Source organism: Anolis carolinensis, chromosome 2 (assembly GCF_035594765.1).
Source record: "Anolis carolinensis isolate JA03-04 chromosome 2, rAnoCar3.1.pri, whole genome shotgun sequence".
NCBI lineage: Eukaryota > Metazoa > Chordata > Lepidosauria > Squamata > Dactyloidae > Anolis > Anolis carolinensis.
The window spans coordinates 86373934-86393760 of NC_085842.1; the positions used below are offsets into that span (position 1 = coordinate 86373934).

The window sequence follows — 19827 nt, forward strand, 5'->3', positions numbered from 1 at the left end:
ATATGCTACCACTTTATACAGGGCAAAGGAAAAAGAAATGCTGGATTCTCACATCTTTGTCAAAGAACATCTCAAGAAGTGATTGAGCGTGTTGTTGAATTTTTAAAGCCACTGTGCAACCACATGGAAAATATGCACAACTTCTTCCAGGTCAGAAAACAAATTATTCCTGTTTGCAATGGGTCCTTGATAAAGAATTTCATAGTGTGTTATAAAGCAGCTGGGCCATAATTTTAACATAATTGCTTGTTTTCTCCTTAAGGCACTGATGGCAGAGAACCATGGTGTAGTTGATGGGCCAGGAGTCAATATTCAGGAACACCAGTTCATGTCATCCTGTTATCAGCATTTATTGCAGATCTTCCGCCTTCTATTTGCTTGGTAAATGTGATGGTTCTTCCTCATAGAGACATTTCAAAATTACATTTTCTCCTAACCTGTCAAAGTTAGCACACCTTGGGTTCCCAGTGGTGTTCACAGAGCTCATGGTCCTCAAAAGAAAAAATGATGGGGAGAGAATAACAGAGGAATCTGATGGGTTCTGGCTACCTGCCTTTGCATACAAGCCACACAAAGATTGAAGAAGGCAAATGTTTGTTGTACACTAACTAAGCATTATGGCAAAAGATGATGGTTGTCTTTTATTTGTTCAGGAGTGGATTTTCTCAGCATGAAAACCACAGCTTGCTGAAATCAGGCCTCCATGTCCTTACTGACAGGCTCAAACCAGGAGAGAAAGAATTCTCTCTTGAAGACTTGCTCAGGTAGGCTAAAGAAGACATGCATGCTATGTTTCTTGGTAGGTTTATCTGCTTGCTTTCCTTTTATTTATTTATTTATTTATTTATTTATTTACAGTATTTATATTCTGCCCTTCTCACCCCGAAGGGGGATTCAGGGCGGATCACATTACACATATAAGGCAAACATTCAATGCCATAACATAGAACAGAGACAGACGCAGGAACTGGGCTGGCCTCGAACTCATGACCTCTTGGTCAGAGTGATTTGTTGCAGCTGGCTGCTAACCAGCCTGCGCCACAGCCCGGCCTTTTTAGTCATATTTCCTCTGATTAAAATATTTGCTAGCCAATTGTAAGACCTTCAATTCCAGCCATCTTTCTAAACGAGATATCAATACAGTACTGAATCATTGAACAAGACAGACTTAACACTGTATTTTGTTATATGTGATGGTGTATCAGAAATGACGTTTTGACACCTCTTTACTGTGCCCTGCAGCCACAGTTTCCAGTATTTACTGAACTTCCAGCATAGCGTTCCCAATATTTATTGTGCATTGAGTCTTACTCAGCTTCTGCTTGTGATTGCTGAAAAATCGGTGATCAATCTGAAACACAAAGAAATAGGTAATGTTTACATACATGTCTTTCTGTGGTATTGTGCAATTTTAATTTGCAAAAATTCTTTGTATTTCTTTCCCCTCTGATTTGTGGCAGCTGTACATTTTTAAAAGGATACTATACAAAAAAACTCTTGAGGGGAGGGAGCAAAGATAACTATATAAAATATAAAACATGGAAACAGTTAAGAACAGCTACTCTTTCCTGAGTCGGTCTCTGAGCTAGCTTCATCTATCTTTGGCTTGAGAGCCAGTGGCAGCTCGGTCTGGTACTAGTGATCTATTTCACCAGCATCACAGGAGCCCCCAAATGGCATAGCGGACTAAGTGACTTGAAGGTTGGGTTGCTGACCTGAAAGCTGGCAGGTTCGAATCCCACCCGGGGAGAGTGCGGATGAGCTCCCTCTATCAGCTCCAGTTCCATGCGGGACATAAGAGAAGCCTCCCACAAGGATAGTAAAACATCAAAAAAAATATCTGGGTGTCCTCTGGGCAATGTCTTTGCAGACGGCCAATTCTCTCACTCCAGAACCAACTTAAGTTGCTCCTGACACGGAAAAAAAACCAAAAAAAACACAGCATCACAAAGCAAGAGTGGGGAGAGCAGGGCGGAAAAGGATTAAGTTATCTTTCATGCAACAAAAGCAAGATTATTTTCTCATTCTCAATGTGAACACACATAAACACAAAGAGATAGGAACATAAGAACTCCTGAATTCCCTAACATCAATTTCAGAGGTGGAAGAGAAAGAGTGAGTTCTCAATAACTTTATTTTTACTACGTAGTTTCCGTTCAATCCAGTTCTTTGTAATTCTGAAAATTCTGTAGCCATCCCTTACAGCAGACATATTGATAATTTAATTTGTGTGCAATTTTATTCAACCTGTGGAATCTAGAATTCCAGAAAAAAGCTCACACAATTTTATATATCTGACTGGAGATTCTCTGAAAATAAAAGGCACTCCGGGTGAGCAGGGATCATTGAAATAATTCCAAAATTGGGAATCTGCAATTGATGTGGGTCTAATCCCCCAAATGCTTTCACCCCATAGCAATCACAGAAACCAAAGACAAAGTGGATACTTACTGTTTTTGTCACATGTAATCTATGTAGACATTTGAAGCAAATAATACTGGATGGTTTCCCATCCTTTACAGTTAAATACATCTCTGGCCTTCCAACCTTCCCTGCTCTTTGACAGGTTCCATTACTAAATATTTCCTCTGCCAGTCTTGGATGCAGCCCAATGGAACTCGTCAGAAGGGTACCCAGTTTAATGATGCGCTCCATACTTTGTTCTGGTAAGGATGGCTTTTCTGTATATCGTAGAGACTTGAGACTTCGTTTTGTAAATATTCATCTGATTCCCACAAAAAGGCAACTATCCAGCCATCAATTCATGTCACTTGGAGGTATGAAGTTTGAAAACTGACAACCATAAAAATGGTGTTAAATTAGAAAATATTTGTCTGTTGCAGAAAAATAAAAACAACAAAGAGTCATTTGACATCTTAAAGACTAGAAATTGTTTTCGCTAAGCTTTCATGAACGATAGGCTACCTCCCCAGATGCATTATATATTATATATATATATATATATATATATATATATATATATATATATATGCATTATATATTATTAGAACTATGCATTTTGTCACTTTATCTACTTTGGCAGCAGCATTGCTTAGAACATCAGGGGGTTTGTCCATTTGCTCATCTTACTGTCTGAAGCATCCCATCTTTTGCCAGCTGTGCTTTTCTGCACCAAGTAGTCAGACTGTTGACAAAAGAGTAAATGGTCACAATTCTGACATCTGAAATAGCTCTGTTCAGAAGCAAGTGGGAGTCTGCTTCAGACTCCCAAAATGTTCTTGCTAATCTTAAATTAGCCACAGTGGAACAAAGCAACTCCAGCAGGCGGACTAGAACCATTTCAGCATCCTAGGCCCCTTCCACACCGCTGAATAAAATCCCACATTTTCTGCTTTGAACCGGAATATATGGCAGAGCGGACTCAGACAACCCAGTTCAAAACAGATATTATGGGATTTGCTGCCTTGATATTCTGGGTTATATGGCTGTGTGGAAGGGCCCTAAGAAGAGCCTTGAATCAGAATGAATTCTTCTCACACTATGTTGCATTGAAATTTTTTTACAAAGAGGGCTTGTAAGATGGTGCTGCATAATTTCAATTTGTATTGGTTTTTTAAAACTATTTTAAACTGTTTTAAATTATTTAATATTGCTAATAGTTTAAATCTATTTTAATGTTGGTGTTTTGTGTGTTTTTATTTATATTGTACTTGTTTTTATTTGTAAAACACCATGAATTCCAACCATGGGAAGATAGTGGGGTAGATGGGAAGATTCCTGGTGCTAGGATATGAGCAAGAGTTTTGTTAATGCCCTGTTAATGTTAGTGATGTAAGTGTTACTCTTTGCACTGCTTTAATTTAGTATTCTGTCTGCAAATTAAATTTACATAATATATAACAAATAGATGCCTGAAATTTTGGTTCTATAGTAGATTATCTTATGCAAATTTATGCTAAACTTATGCTATATTCAGTTTGTCAGTATTTGTTGGAGTCTCCTACGTTTGTTACAATTGACAAACAATCCCACCTCTTCACAACTCTAAAGATATGAACACTGCTGGCCCATTCTGTGATCTTGCTATCTTGTCCTTCATTCTGAACTGTATGGCAAATATGAAACAGATCCCGCTTTAATCGATATTCTCACCATACATGTTTGTAATTATTGGTTCTGCAAGAATAAAGAAGAAAACACTTTTACAATTACAAACCTAAAAATGACTACTGGTGTATAGAAAAGTGTTAAAATAGTTCTTTTATTTGCATATGGACTGCTGTAATTTGTGTTTGCAATTCTTTTACACAGTATATATATGGAGCACACAGATAATGTATTAAAAGCAATAGAAGACATTTCCAGCATTGGAATTCCTGAGTTGATCAATTCTTCAAAAGATGGATATTCTTCCACTTACCCTACCTTGACTAGGTAAGGACATCTATTAATGGAGCTATTTAAATTTGGAATATATATTTCTTTTCTTCTTTATCCTTAATGATAGCCTATGCCGATTCTGAGTATGTCATCGTGTTTCAACAACAAAGACTACAGTGTTCCCTCACTACTTTGCGGTTCATTTTTCGCGGATTTGCTGTTTTGCGGTTTTTCAATAAACTCTAAAAGACTATTATAAATCATAAAAAATTACAATTTACAGCCTAAGAAAGGGAGGAAGGAGAAGCCAAAGGGAGAGAAAAGGAGCCCAAGCAGCAAAGGGAGGACAAGGAGGTGATTTATCAACACACAATTGGTTGATAAAGACTTAAAATAGTGTGTAACTACTAAAATAATGTATAAATATTAAAATAAATATAGTGTCCCTACTTTGCAGATTTTCACTTATTGCGGGTGGTCTTGGAACCTAACCCCAGCGATAAGTGAGAGAACACATTACCAATCTACAGACTTTCCTATTAAAGATGTACAAAGTTTATTACCTAAAATAACTAGAGGGAATTGGAATTCATGTTGATCTTCATTAAATTTGCATCAGTTTCATTCAACACAGTTGTAACAAATAGTTTTCTTCCATGACTTTCATTCTTAAGTTTCTTGATTTCAAGTTGCAATCCCAATACCACACAGCTTCATTCTTACATTAATGTTACCTTTTTATGTTTTGCCATCACTATACTCAGATATTTTTACATAGTTTTTCAGAAAGAAATCTCATAGGCAATCTATATATGCAGCACATTTATAGTATAAAAGCTGTGTGTTATTTTACAATAGGGTAAAATGTTTAGCTTTTCTTTGTACCCTTTCTCTTCACTAGGCAAACTTTTCCCATTTTCTTTCGAGTGATGATGACTCAGCTAGAGAGTTCCATAAAAAGCATTTCCCCTGGAACAGCATCATCAGATACCAGAGAGGTAGGGTGATATACTTGTATCCTAAAGGGATTGAAGAAGGAAAGACAAACCTTTCTCTTCGGAAATTGTTCTTCGTTGTGTGTGTGTGTGTGTGGGGGGGGGGGTGTTGTTGTTGTTGTTTTAATCTCAATCCCAAAGAATTCCAGGTGAGTAGATGCTATTCATTTATAATTTCTCCCATGCAAACGTTCTACCAGCCTTCCATGACCACCACTCTGTCTCTGCCAAAAGTAGGCTGAATATCTGGATAAAAGTTTTCTACCCTATTATTACACCATAGGTCCAGCTGGAGAAGTTGCTGCAATGGAACATGGCTGTGCGAGATTTTCACATCCTTGTTAATTTAGTTAAGGTAAAAAGCCATCACACTAATCTCTTCCCTTTTGTGGAATAACAGTATTTTTTTTTTGCTCTGCTGTGATGTCTGCATTAGTGCTGTCAAAGTTATGATGACTTCTGATGTTTCTTAAGCTAACTTGTGTCCCTAGCTTCATAGTACTTAATCTGCCAAATATAAACTATATCTTCTCTTCAGAGCACATCTTGCCTCCCTTTTAGTTGTATATTGAAACAAAATCATTATTTTTGCAGCTGCGATAATATCCCCCAAAGTACTATAACCCAACACAAACTCTGATAGTATTTTTGGGCCACTTTTGAAGGTGGCATCCATCTACCCTAAAATATATATATAGAGAGAGGCAGGCCCCAAGTTACAAACAAGATAGGTTCTGTAGATTTTTTCTTAAGTTGAAATTGTATGTAATCAGAACAGGTACTTTTTAAAGTGTAACTCCAGTCAATTTTTTAAAACTTTGGATAGCACTGGGAAAGGTTAACACCCCTGTGGTGTTTGTTTTGCTGTCTATGTTTCTGTTCAGGACATTTTGCCTCACTTTTTGTCCCTGTGATAATTGGATTTTGAAAAATGTGGCTTGTTGTGGAAACAAGGACTGATGATAAAGCTTCAGTGGAGACCCCTTTTCCCCATGATAACTCTTACAGGAGTGAATTTCCCTTCTGAGGGGCAAATTTATCTCACTTCCTGTTCTCTTGCCCCCATTCTTAACTATGACTCAGATGTAAGTCAGATATTCGTAACTCAGAGACGGTCGGTCTCTCTCTCTCTCTCTCTATATATATATATATATGTATATGTATATGTATATACATACATATATATACATACAGCTACAGTAGAGTCTCACTTATCTAACATAAACGGGCCGGCAAAACGTTGGATAAGTGAAAATGTTGGATAATAAGGAGGGATTAAGGAAATGCCTATTAAACATCAAATTACATTATAATTTTACAAATTAAGCACAAAAACATCATTTTTTACAACAAATTGACAGGAAAGGCAGTTCAGTGTACACAGTAATGTTATATAGTAATTACTGAATTTACAAATTTAGCACCAAAACATCACAATGTATTGAAAACATTGACTACAAAAACATTGACTACTAAAAGGCAGGCTGCATTGAATAATCCAGAATGTTGGATAAGTGAAGGTTGGATAAGCGAGACTCTACTGTATTAGTCTACAACTAAAATACCTGAAAATACCAATAGTGACTAGGTGGAAGGACTGTATTTTCGTAGTAACAAGGTTTGCAGTAACAAACTAGCATTTTTTTAATAGTATTTGCAGTGAACTTCTCATTGGGATATTGTGTGGTTTCCAGACTATATGGCTGTGATCTAGCATCATTTTCTTCTGATGTTTCGCCTGCATCTGTGGCTGGCATCTTCAGAGGCTCCTCTGGCATCCAAAGGTAGTCCTGGCATCTTAGATGATCCTCTAAATATGCCAGCCGTAGATGCAGGCGAAAAATCAGGATAAAATGCTGCTGGAATGCAGCCATACAGCCTGGAAACCACACAACACCCAGTGATTCCAGCTGTGAAATCCTTCAACAATACATTGAAATTCTTATTATTATTTTTTCCAAACAGGTATTCGACAGTCGGCCAGTGCTTAGTGTTTGCTTGAAGGTGAGTGAGTAATCCAATTCTATGAAACAAGACATTCAAACATTTTCTAGAGTTATTAGGTTTCTGTTTTTAACCATTGTTACCTCAGCCTCCTGCCAGTTACCTCTTTCCCCCTCTTTCCCATCCACAGTATGGCCGCCTCTTTGTGGAAACATTCTTGAAGCATGGCATGCCCCTATTGGACTACAGCTTTAAAAAGCACAGGGTAAGTATTAGGGAGAGGGTTGTGGACACAAAACTGCAGCATAAAAAAACGGGAGAAGAATGTTCGGGTATAAATGATGAGACCCACGAACTGAGTGACATGTTCTATGAAATGATTTTTTTTCACTTCTGGCACTTCTTACAAATCTGACAAAATCTAGAATGTGGGGGCATGTTTACATAGCATATCATTTAAGAGCCTGCTTCCCATGTTACTCTATTGTTGGGGGGCATAAAACAAAAATATCTGAAATGTACAAGTACATTTGTCCAAAAATATTGTCAGTTGTTTATATAATACCATCAATGTGCATAGTATTTTACAAGTAGAACAACAAAAACAGTGGGTTCTGCTAAAGGCATACAATCGACACACACACACACACACACACACATACGGGAAAAGAAGGAATGATAAATGCAGACCAGAAAGACATGGGGATAGCTAAGCTTTTTCCTTATTTGGACTGCTTCCATTTGGGGAAAAATTCCAATTTCCTGCTTCTTGGCAGGAGGTTGGACTGGATGGCCCATGAGGTCTCTTCCAACTCTACTATTCTATGATTCTATGAAAATTGGCCCAGTATTTCACTAGATCAGTCCAATGGCCATTCTAAACAAAGTTTGTAAATGAGCCTCTTTGTATTTGTAGGAAGATGTGCAGAGTTTGTTGAAAACCTTTCAGTTGAGCACTAGACAACTTCATCACATGTGTGGACATTCCAAGGTAAATAAGACTACAGGATGTTACCTTTTGAAGTAGTAAAATCTGGCGAATTTGTGTTGATTTTTCAATCTGTGTTAAGTTAATTTCACAGATTATCTGTACTCAATCGGAGATACAATTAAAAGTTAGAAATATTCAGGTTGTTCTCCATTAAATCTTCCTATATAATTCATGCCAAAGCATAATATCAAGAATTAGGCTAACCATCTTATAGGTTTATTATATGTATGTATGAACAGTGTTGTTGAAATCTCCTTACTACTAGCTTCCTTATGCCTTCAATTGGTTTCTTGATACTCCTCTTTTTTTTAGACAGTGGGGAACTATCCTTCAGAGGAACTACCAGATTTTGCTGAAAGCCTCCATCTAAAATTTCAGCAGCACGTCAAATGCACAATATAATCTTAATAATCTTTACACCCAAAGTAGGCAAATGTTGTCTTCCAGATGTTGATGTACTACATCAGCAGGACTCCATTTTGCTTATGCCTGTCCTATGCCAAGTAATCATAATGGCTTCAATGAATTAGATCATTATTCCCATGGTATATGTTGGGAGACTGCAAATGTATTCAATCATGAAAAAGAAATCTGGCTTCAGATCTTATGTTGATGTTAAGTACACTTTCACTGAATAATACTGAAGATGGACAGTAAAGGGTACAAAAATGGTTCAGTGGTAATTTACATGTGTCAATTCCTTCCATACTAGATTCATCAAGATACAGGGCTCACCAGCCATGTGCCCTTTCTAAAGAAGTCCCTTGAGCTGTTTGTATACCGGGTGAAAGCAATGCTGGCTCTCAACCACTGTCAGGAGGCCTTCTGGGTGGGTGTCCTCAAAAACAGGGACCTCCAGGTGAGCAAATACAGACCGAAGGCACCATTTTGTGACCTGTGACTGATACATTGACTTGGTTTGATACACAACTATAATGGATACTGTTATTTGAGAGACTTGGAAATCCAATCGCTGGATCCTACTGCGTCTTGACCTAAATAAGTTACTCACCAATGTAGACCACTGAATCAATTGGTAATTCTACGTTTTTGTAAATTGCATTGATTAATTGGAACTCGAGTTGGAACTAGTAATTGGATTCACACCATTGGTTTCACAGGGACTTAGTCAAAAATAAATAATGTTTAAATATGCATATATTTTAAATGTCAACATATGTCATTTAAAAAAAACGGAATTAGTATTTTGAGCAAACTTTGTACTGTGAAGAAATGAGGAAGATAAACTAACACAAAATTCAATGGCATATTAATGCAACACCATAATTGTTGCATTGACCTGAACTCCTGGAGCATTTTTCTCCATTCTTCTTTAACTTATTAGAGCAAAAGGACTGCTCTATTACTGCAAGACATTTGAATGAGTTAACAGTGTTTCTGTGGAGATGGTCTGATGATATTTCTGTAGCCAATGAAATTTATTTTCAGTACTGTATTGCGTTTCAGAAGGCAGTTGAATGGTCTTGTGCACTCCCACCTGTAAAACGGCATCATATTATCTAGTGAGCAGTTCATTCATAGTATCTGGCTGTTCAAAATAAGTCCAGATATGATTTATTAATGAAAAGTATTTCAGGCCCACTATTCCAAAAGCATACTGGCTCACAAAAGGCAACAATTGTAGAACGTTATAATTAAAAAAGGCAGACAGAGCAAGTAAAATAACTCTCAAAACAAACAAATAAGTAGAGAGCTCCTAACCATAGAAAGCACAGAAAAGACTCTCGCTTCATGTCCTAACCAAACATGTTTCAAGGGTATACAGAAGAATGTCATTTCGTCAGAAGGTGTTAAAGAACATAAAGGTTCACATGGGAAAGGACAGCCTTTCAGATATCCAATCTTTATTTAATGCTTCAAAAGTATAGCCAACAGTATAAACTTGGTCTACAATGTAGTTGGGAAACAACATACTCTTGCCGGTATGTATTAGAAACAGCCTTATTGCTGGCATTATTATTAGGAATAATATATTACTAGATACATTAGATGCCAGTGTATTGAAAACAAGGATATCAAGGAACTTTATCAACTGGAAATATTTGGCATATAGACACATCATGTTGTATATACTGTATACAACTATAAAATAGTCTACTAATACTAAAATGTCATTTGGTTTATTTATTGCTTGCTGTACATCCAGTGTATACTGATATAGTAAACTATGCTGTCCAAATGCACAGCTGCTTATGCTAAATGGAATCTCTTAACAGCTTTCCAAACTATTCAATTTCTGAGTAGTATAATCAGTTTATTGTATTTAATCTAGGGAGATGAGATCCTTTCGCAGGCGTCTGAGGCAAGCCTGACAGAAGATGAGGAGGTTTCTATGATCACAGGAGAAGACCCTACAGAGGTACTTTTCAAAAGGCAGGATAACTAATGTTATGGTTGTGTTTTAAGCAGCTATCATACTTTACATCTGAATGAGGCTCAAAATCATCGGTCTGCTTGCCTGTGCAGCAAATATAAAATTGCATTTTTTAAAAAGGGGGTGATTATAATTTGAGCAATGCAATTAGAATCAAAGTGCCACTATTTTTTTTCTTGTTAATACATCATTTTATACAGTCTCTTATTGAAGACAAACATGGGAACATGCAGGCTAATTGATCAGGAGAGAAAATTAGACTCTGCAGCCATTCCTTACTTTGACATGAAGAGGCAAAAATACTACATTTTTGTAGTAGTAAAAGTAGAAGAAGAGCAAAGATATGAATGTGAGGGCATATTCCATCTCTGTCTTGTGTATTTTAAGATTCCAAGTATAGCAATGACCTTTAGGAAGTAACTGAATAAAATATTCCACATTTTCTTCTTATATGTCTCACTCATATTGGACCCTGTTGTCTTTGGGAACAACTTGCGACCCCATGGATAGAGGGGGCAAAGCAAATATAGTTCCCATCCTCTGCTTCCACCTCGAGTCAATGCACTGTGCACTTGGTAATCTGGTTTTACTTGTTTACAGTTTATAAAACTAGAATCAGTTAATTAAATTGGAAACAAATGAAGTCAGTAGTGTATAATGTAAATAGTCAATGGTATCATTTTTGTATATTAAGATCACAGCAAATGTATATACAACAAAAGATCACCAATGAAGTGTGTACAGTGTATTTTGTATCCCTCACTTTTCTGTACTTAAGCATACATTTTTTCCAGCAGGAACAGGACGAGGAAGAAGAGTCAGAAAATAATGGTAGGACAGATCTTAAAGATAGTGATGAAGACAGTTCTGATTAAAATGGACCACATCACTGGATAAAGTAACTCACAAGACAAATGATTGAAACTTGTAAGATGAAAGAAACAATATTGACTATGCAACTCAAAACACTATGCTGCAGGTTGTCCAGGCAATGCTAAAGTAAGGTAGACTATAACCTGGACTTTAAAAGTGTGATGTTACTGTCTTTAAATATTTCACTTTCTATAAATATTTTAAGCCTGAAAACCAATTGTTAAGCACTTTCCCCCACTTGCCTCCCATTCTTTTTTCTATAGCTTTTTTTTTTGCTCTGTGACCAGTCTAAGTTGCTCTACACTGTTCTAAGAATATCCAAATATACAATATTTATTTGGACCGATTAAAATGTTATGTTGTGATGCTTAACAAGGGTTGCTTGTTAAGAAAGAATGGTAACTGTTCTTTTGTACGAAACCCAGCCATAGGTAGGAATTTCTATGGCTAGGGTCTCTCGTTGGGAGACATTTGTATGTTAATTAGTTATGGGGAAATTGTGGCATTCCAGATATGGAGACCAACACTGCCATCCTCCATCATCTTTGGCTATGCATGCAATAGTAGATAAGAGCTGCAGTGCAGAATCTGGAGGAGCATTTGTTTCCCTTGACAGATGTTTAGCTTATGTTGGTAAAACACCCCAATACAACAGTTGGAAAACTGCTCATCACGGTTGTGATGCCAGATGAACGCATATTTGAGGAATTAATGAACTGGGGTGAATTTGAACTTTTAAAGTAATTTTTAGAATGTAGGTGGAGCTGAAAACAAGAAAACTTGTATATGAGGTACAAAAGTTTGTTTTGTTGATCTTTCCATTTGATAAGATTGCCATGATCTGTTCCAGGTTTCCTGCCTCCAGCACAGGTCTACGTTTTAATCAGTGGAGATTATATTTATATATTTTAGATTATAATCATAATCTAAAGCCAATTTCATGTGTATAAGTCCACTGAAATCAGTGTGCCAATGCTATTTTGTATTGTGGCCTTTATATATCCACTTTTAGGATGAGATATCCTGCTTTAAAAGCATCCTCTAGAAAACTTCCTTTAGAAACTTTAGTTACAATGTTCACATTTTTTCTTTTTCTGCTCATTGCAGGTTTTCAGTACTACTAAAATACAGGTTTTAAGCCATGTAGGAGACTATGTATCAATTTCTTTCAGATATATTGTAGATAAATAAAGCAGAAAGGTCTACCATTTGCTTTGTGAAGTGAATTGTTATAGGTTTAATATCAGAATGTCTCTCCTCCCCATGGCATGCCTCCTAACAATTATAAGGAATAGTACTATATCACGTATCCACACACACTGATAAAAAGAGACCTCTCGTGTTCAAATTGTGTGATCAATTATCTTCATTTTGGGGAGTCCTGTCCAATTTGCCAGTAGTTCTTTGCCCAATCACATGTTTATTGCTACTTCATTAAGCATATATTTCAAAGAAGCAAATACATACCATTTCTTTCCCCGAACAAATTGTTCTATCTCTTTATTCATGAGGTCTCTGAATTTATTAATTCAAAGAGATAAACACTGTGTTTTTCCTGGTCTTCTAAACTCTTTCATCTTTTGACAAATGCAAGGTGTTTTCCAAAAGTGAATTTTAAAAAATCACCAAATCCTTCTGACAGATAAGAGTGCCACTGATTAGCTGTAGGGCAATAATATAATCCTAGAGTTGGAAAAGACTCCAAAGGACATCCAGTCCACCCACTATTTCTGTGGTTTTTTTTTTTTTCCGTGTCAGGAGCAACCGGAGTTGCTTCTGGAGTGAGAGAATTGGCCGTCTGCAAGGACGTTGCCCAGGGGACGCCCGGATGTTTTGATGTTTTTACCATCCTTGTGGGAGGCTTCTCTCGTGTCCCCGCATGGAGCTGGAGCTGATAGAGGGAGCTCATCCACACTCTCCCCAGGTGGGATTCGAACCTGGCAGCTTTCAGGTCAGCAACCCAACCTTCAAGTCACTTAGTCCACTACGCCATCTGGGGGCTCCATTTCTGTGCTGAAAAAGCACAAAGCACCCCCGACAGATGGCCATCCAGCTTCTGCATAAAAACCTCCAGAGGAAGAGGCTCCACTCCACATTTGCAAATGTCTGTGAATAATTTCCTTATTACTTATTAAGGAACAAAGCAATGTTATACTTATTCTGTCAACAACGTTTCAAACCCATTGGCAGCAGCAAAGTGGTTTTTATTGATTTGAAATAAACGGAAACTGAACAGACTGGACATTGTATAGCCTGTGTTTTACCCTTTGGGCTGATTTCCCCAGGACCAAGAAAGGAATAATAATAATAATAATAATAATAATAATAATAATAATAATAATAAGTACCACCTGCCAGCAGCAAAGAACTGGTGGGATCACAAACCAGCAAAGGTTGTGGAAAATGAACACGCAAAGATACTGTGGGACTTCCGAATCCAGACTGACAAAGTTCTGGAACACAACACACCAGACATCACAGTTGTGGAAAAGAACAAGGTTTGGATCATTGATGTTGCCATCCCAGGTGACAGTCGCATTGATGAAAAACAACAGGAAAAACTCAGCCGCTATCAGGACCTCAAGATTGAACTTCAAAGACTCTGGCAGAAACGAGTGCAGGTGGTCCCAGTGGTGATGGGCACACTGGGTGCCGTGCCAAAAGATCTCAGCCGGCATTTGGAAACAATAGACATTGACAAAATTACGATCTGCCAACTGCAAAAGGCCACCCTGCTGGGATCTGCACGCATCATCTGAAAATACATCACACAGTCCTAGACACTTGGGAAGTGTTCGACTTGTGGTTTTGTGAAACGAAATCCAGCATATCTATCTTGTTTGCTGTGTCATACAATGTCGTTGTGTCAATAATAATAATAATAATAATAATTTTATTTCTTACCCACTTCTCCTTGTGGCTCAAGGCGGGTTACAGAATAATTAAAACTCATAAACATTGTTAAAATACCACAAATACACATATTAAAATGTATTTCTATAAAAGAATGGCCTCTGCCTGCCTCCACACCATCTTCACTAACAATGGAGTAACATTGGAGGTAAATGGTGGGCCTGTGTCACTTCTGCTGTATGGTTTCTAGCATCATTTCTTGCTGAAGAAGCTAGTGGAGCTTCCACGATCTTGAGCTCCATTAACTGCTTCATCTCACTAGAAACCACTTTAAATCCTGTTTCTGCCTCCTGCAGAATTCTGGGGTTTGTAATTTGGTGAGGCCCAGGACCTCTCTGGCTGAGCTGTTTAAAGTCCGCTCCTAAAGTAAATTTAAAGTGGATCCAAGCTCTAGTGTGATGAGGTCCTTTAAGTGAAAGCCAAGTAACAGTGTGATCAGAGAACTGAGGGTGCATCCACGCAGTATAAATAATGCATTTCAACATCATTTAAACTGCCATGGCTCAGTGCTATTGCATCCTGGGAGATTTATTTGGTGCAGAAAAGGCTAAAGGCGTTGCAAAACATCAACTCCCACAATACCATAGTACTGAACCATGGCAGTCAAAGTGATGTCAAACTGGATTGCTGTGAGTTTTTCGTGCTGTATGGACATGTTCCAAAATCATTTTCTCCTCATGTTTCACCCACATCTATGGCAGGCATCCTCAGAGGTTGTGAGGTCTGTTGGAAAGTAGGCAAGTGGGGTTTATATATCTGTGGAAAGTCCAGGTTGGGAGAAATAACTCTTGTCTGTTTGAAGCAGGTATGAATGTTGCAATTGGCCAGCTTGATTAGCATTGAGTAGCCTTTCAGCTTCAAAGCCTGGCTGAATCCTGCCGGGGGGGGGGATCCTTTGTTGGGAAGTGTTAGCTGTCCCTGATTGATTCATGTCTGGAATTCCTCTGTTTTTAGAGTATTGTTCCTTATTTACTCTTCTGATTTTGGAGTTTTTTTATAGTGATAGACAGATTTTGTTCATTTTCATGGTTTCCTCCTTTCTGTTGAAATTGTCCACATGCGTGTGGATTTCAATGGCATCTCTGTGTCGTCTGACACAGTAGTTATTAGAGTGGTCCAGCATTTCCGTGTTTTCAAATAATATGCTGTGTCTAGGTTGGTTCATCAAGTGTTCTGCTATGGCCAACTTCTCTGGTTGAGTTAGTCTGCAGTGCCTTTCATGATTAATAAATAAAGAACACCACTCTGAAAACGGGCATTCCAGACATGAAACCATCAGGGCCAGCTAACACCTCACAACAAAGGATCCCCCCAGGCGGGAATCAGCCAGGCCTTGAAGCTGCAAGGCATTTCAATGCTAATCAAGGTGATTAATTGCAACATTCACACTTACCTCCAACAGATAAGAGTTGTCTCCCACCCTGGACCTTCCACAGAAGATAATGCTTCTGGAACATGGCCATACAGCCCGGAAAACTCACAGCAACCCAGTGATTCCGGCCATGAAAGCTTTCGACAAGACATTAATGTCAAACGATATTCATCCTACAAGGTAGATACACCGGAAGGCTCTTGCAGCGTAACCAGCACCACCCAGCAGCAAAGAGGCGATGGGGACTCGCCCCGCCCACTCTCGTTACGTCACAGCTGATGGGCAGTCCCCATTCTCTTCAGCGTTTCCGTCGGGGACAGCCATTGCGCAAGACCATGGGGGGGGGAGAGAGAGAGAGAGAGAGAGAGAGATGCCTGAGCGCGCATGCGCAGTCCCACCCGCGGCCTGTTCCGGAAAGCGGCAAGGAAGCCTCGGCGAGTGAGTGGCGAGAGCCCCGCGGGTGTGGTTTCCGGGGCTGGGGACGCTGCCATGTCGGTGCAGGAGGACCCGGTCCAGCGCGAAATCCACCAGGACTGGGCCAACCGCGAGTACATCGAGGTCATCACCAGCTCCATCAAGAAGATCGCGGACTTCCTCAATTCCTTCGGTAGGGAGCGGCCTGTCTCCCTCCCTCTCCCTCAGGTGGGGCTCCCTGCCCATCTGCCTGCCTGCGTGTCCCGGCCGTTCATTCTCTTCTTTCCCTTCCTCTGTTTCCCCCGCAGACATGTCGTGCCGCTCTCGCCTGGCCACGCTCAACGAGAAGCTGACCGCGCTGGAGAGGCGGATCGAGTACATCGAGGCCCGGGTGAGAAGACGTGCCCTAGAGGAGATGGAGCCCCCACTCCCTTCTAGAATCTAGATCAGGCCTGGGCAAATTAAGCGGCTGAGGGGGGAAAGGAAAGGGCCCGAAGCTGTTGGGAATGGTGGGAGTTGAAGTCCAAAACACCCAGCGGGCCCAAGTTTGCACAGACCTAATCTAAATGCATCCTATGGCTGTCCTAAGCTGTTTTAGGAACACTAACTGTTTTGGTTTTTTTCTCATGTTAAGAATTACTGCAAACTCGTCCTTCAAGTTATTTCCAATTTATCACAATTTTTACATGTTTTGTGGGGCTGAAGATCATCCAGTGGGTTTCCATGGCCAAGCGCGTAATCAATCCCTGGCCTCTGCAGTCATAGCCCAGCTGCACCACACTGTTTGTCTTCACTCCAAAACTATTTTAAATTAGCAGCCAGCTGTAGGTCTTCTGGGAAAATATAAATAGATTTTCATGAAATACCTGCCCTAGTCTGACTGGTTTAACAACAAAATCTAACAGGCAACACCCAGAGATGAATTCTTGAACTGTTTCAGAAAGTGCAGAAGCCTGGACTTTTTAGAAGACACTGGAATAATGTTGAGAAGAGTCCTGTACATTTCTCACAGACTCTGTGGTATAGATGGTCCTATTAAGAGGCTAAATAATGGAATACAGGGATGAAGTAATCTGCAAGGCAGGAAAAGATAGAGGTAGCTCCCAGTAAAATGTTGGTGATTTGCAGTAGATCATTTAAAAATAGTGGTAACATGAGAACTTCTGACCAAAGTGGACCATTCTTTCTGCTGTTCTTCTGACTCACAAACAGATGGGTGAGGGCCCAGTGTGTCTGTCATTCTTTTGAAAGGCTGCCTAGAAAGCTCACCAGACTTAACTCCATCTAGTTCCCCATTTCAGCTGCCCAGATACAAATACAAAGTCTTTACTTGTGTGGTACAGTTGTGATGCACATTCTTCGGCAGACTGGTTAAAATATTAATACAGTGTTCCCTCATTTATTGCTGGGGTTAGATTTCAGGACCACCCGCAATAAGTGAAAATCTGTGAAGTAGAGATGCTATATTTATTTTAATATTTATACATTATTTTGGTAGTTATACATTATTTTAAGTCTTTATCAACCAATCATGTGTTTATAAATTGCCTCCTTCTCCTCCTGTTGCCGCTTGGGTTTTTTCTTTCTCCCTTCAGCTTCTCATTCGGCCCTTCCTTGGGCTGTAAATTGTAATTTTTTATGATTTATAATAGTCTTTTAGAGTTTATTGAAAAACCGCAAAATAGCAAATCCGCGAAAATTGAACCACAAAGTAGTGAGGGATATTTGGATAGTTGTATGGGACTTCCCAGAATGAACTCTGTGGTTTCCACGTTATGTCAGAAGCAATACCAGAGACAACAGTATGAAAACTGTGAAATGGCCCTCCCTGTTAAGATTAATCAGATCTAAGTGATTTTATGTGAGCGTGGAATACTATACTATAGTAATGATATCCTGTACATCATCTGTTGTATTTGGTTATGTTGCCTTAACTGCTTTCACTGTCAATAGATGTAAACCATCTTGAGAAAATTCCTTCAAGGATGGTATAAATTTGTGAAAATTGATAATGTATACATTATGGAAATAATAATTTAAAAAGAAAAGAAAAAGAAAAGAAAAAGCTGAAAAATGTCAAAATTAGCAATAGCACATAGTTTCCCCATTCTATATTAGGCAAGAAAGTTTGGGGAGAAACAGGTAGATTTGTGTGTGAGCAGGATCCAAGCACTGAAAAATCTCTGTCCTAAATATATGCTCAGAGGCACTTTATTCTGTAAAGTTGTCTCTATCTTCCTTTGCACCTGAACCGAGAGATCAGTAGATCTGAGAGATCAGGTGAAAGGGTGGATCACGGCTTATGTGAAGCAAAACCAGAATTCATTCTTCCACATTCCTCCTTGGAGGTATTAGCTTACCGTGTAAGTCCTATACATGTCTACTTAGAAGTAAACCCCATAAATTTAGCAGTACTTTCTCCAAGGGAAGTGTCAATGTGGTGTTAGGTAAGTGTACATCTAACTGAAGGTTTGGAATCTTATAAAGCAGCACTGGCAGTCACTTCTGCCTCAAGCAGTTGTATGGCCAGGTCTGTCTTCTTCCTATACACCTTTCTTTCAAAATCAGGATTTGCCCATGTTTGTTTGTTTTTTTTGTATCATATTTTGGGTGTTCGTGTGGGTATGTAACAGACATCCAGGACCCAATGAACTGGTGTTTTTTTGTGGGGAAAGTCTGTATTCTTGCTCCCCTCTAATAGAAATCCAGATGTGTGAGCAGCATCTCACACTTCTGGAATTTAGGCATCTGTGGTGCAGTCTTCTGGCTTAGGACTTGTCACAAAACTTAGATCTTACAAGTCTCAGCCTTGTGCGTGTTCCCAGACCTCAGGTTTATTCTCCCTCACACAAGAAGCTCCATTCTATATTAATCGGTTTCTCTTCTTCCTCTTGGCAGGTAACGAAAGGTGAAACGCTGACATAAATATGCTGGAGGCTGGCAGGGAGCCAGCCTGGAAAGGAATGTGCAGCTCTTCACAAAGCTGATGCTCAGACATTAAGTTTCTTCATTACTTAATACAGATGAGAGTTATGCTTGTTTCTGCCCCTCGGGAAGCTGCACCCTCCCCCCCCAAAAAATTTGGAGCCTGTGACTTTATGTGGGTGATTCCAGATGAAACTGCAAAATTGTACAGCTGCATGTTTAAATATGTGGGTTTTATACAAGCTGATTCATGCAAGCTATCTTATCCCCCCATGCTTGTGAAGCTGCCTTGCTTTGCAGCAACCAAATCTTTGTGAAACCAAATCTTTGTTTCTAGGACCACAATTTTATTACGGTTATAATTTTGGATTTAAACAGATTAGGGTGTTGGAGACTGTTCCTAGTGGACAGCTATGTAGCAGTTTCAAGTATACATGATAAATATTTTGCAGATAGCTTTTGTTGCTGGAAGATATCAAATGGCTTTTTGTGTTGCAGCTGTTCAGTAAAATACATGTGCAGTGTATATGGGGATAGGGGTGGGGAGAAAACCATGTGCCAAGGGAGGGGTTAACTCAGTTTTCTAAGTATTTTTTATTCTGTAATGCAACTTGGGACGTCTTTTCCATTTGTGTTTCAACAATAAAAACATCTCTGGATAGCA

General features: G+C 39.0%; 2 protein-coding genes across 3 annotated transcripts in view; both read left to right on the plus strand.

Moving 5' to 3' along the window:
* The window catches only part of fancd2 (FA complementation group D2), a 51652-nt gene extending 38905 nt beyond the window's left edge, over positions 1–12747 (plus strand). The window contains exons 31-44 of one of the 2 annotated variants that reach the window (XM_062970110.1): positions 22–150; positions 263–381; positions 654–764; positions 1243–1370; positions 2567–2666; positions 4273–4395; positions 5243–5339; positions 5620–5691; positions 7302–7340; positions 7471–7545; positions 8197–8271; positions 8984–9130; positions 10565–10651; positions 11461–12747. In XM_062970110.1, coding sequence (XP_062826180.1) covers positions 22–150; positions 263–381; positions 654–764; positions 1243–1370; positions 2567–2666; positions 4273–4395; positions 5243–5339; positions 5620–5691; positions 7302–7340; positions 7471–7545; positions 8197–8271; positions 8984–9130; positions 10565–10651; positions 11461–11541 — 1383 coding nt within the window. In that variant the 3' untranslated portion in view covers positions 11542–12747. The remainder of the gene's footprint in view (positions 1–21; positions 151–262; positions 382–653; positions 765–1242; positions 1371–2566; positions 2667–4272; positions 4396–5242; positions 5340–5619; positions 5692–7301; positions 7341–7470; positions 7546–8196; positions 8272–8983; positions 9131–10564; positions 10652–11460) is intronic. The other variant, XM_062970111.1, reaches the window with a different exon arrangement.
* A 3448-nt stretch (positions 12748–16195) lies between these two features.
* On the plus strand, positions 16196–19827 carry brk1 (BRICK1 subunit of SCAR/WAVE actin nucleating complex). Its single transcript, XM_003217549.4, has 3 exons — positions 16196–16431; positions 16547–16629; positions 19137–19827. The coding sequence occupies exons 1-3, from the start codon at positions 16209–16211 to the stop codon at positions 19161–19163; spliced, it is 333 nt and encodes a 110-aa protein (XP_003217597.2). The 5' UTR covers positions 16196–16208; the 3' UTR covers positions 19164–19827.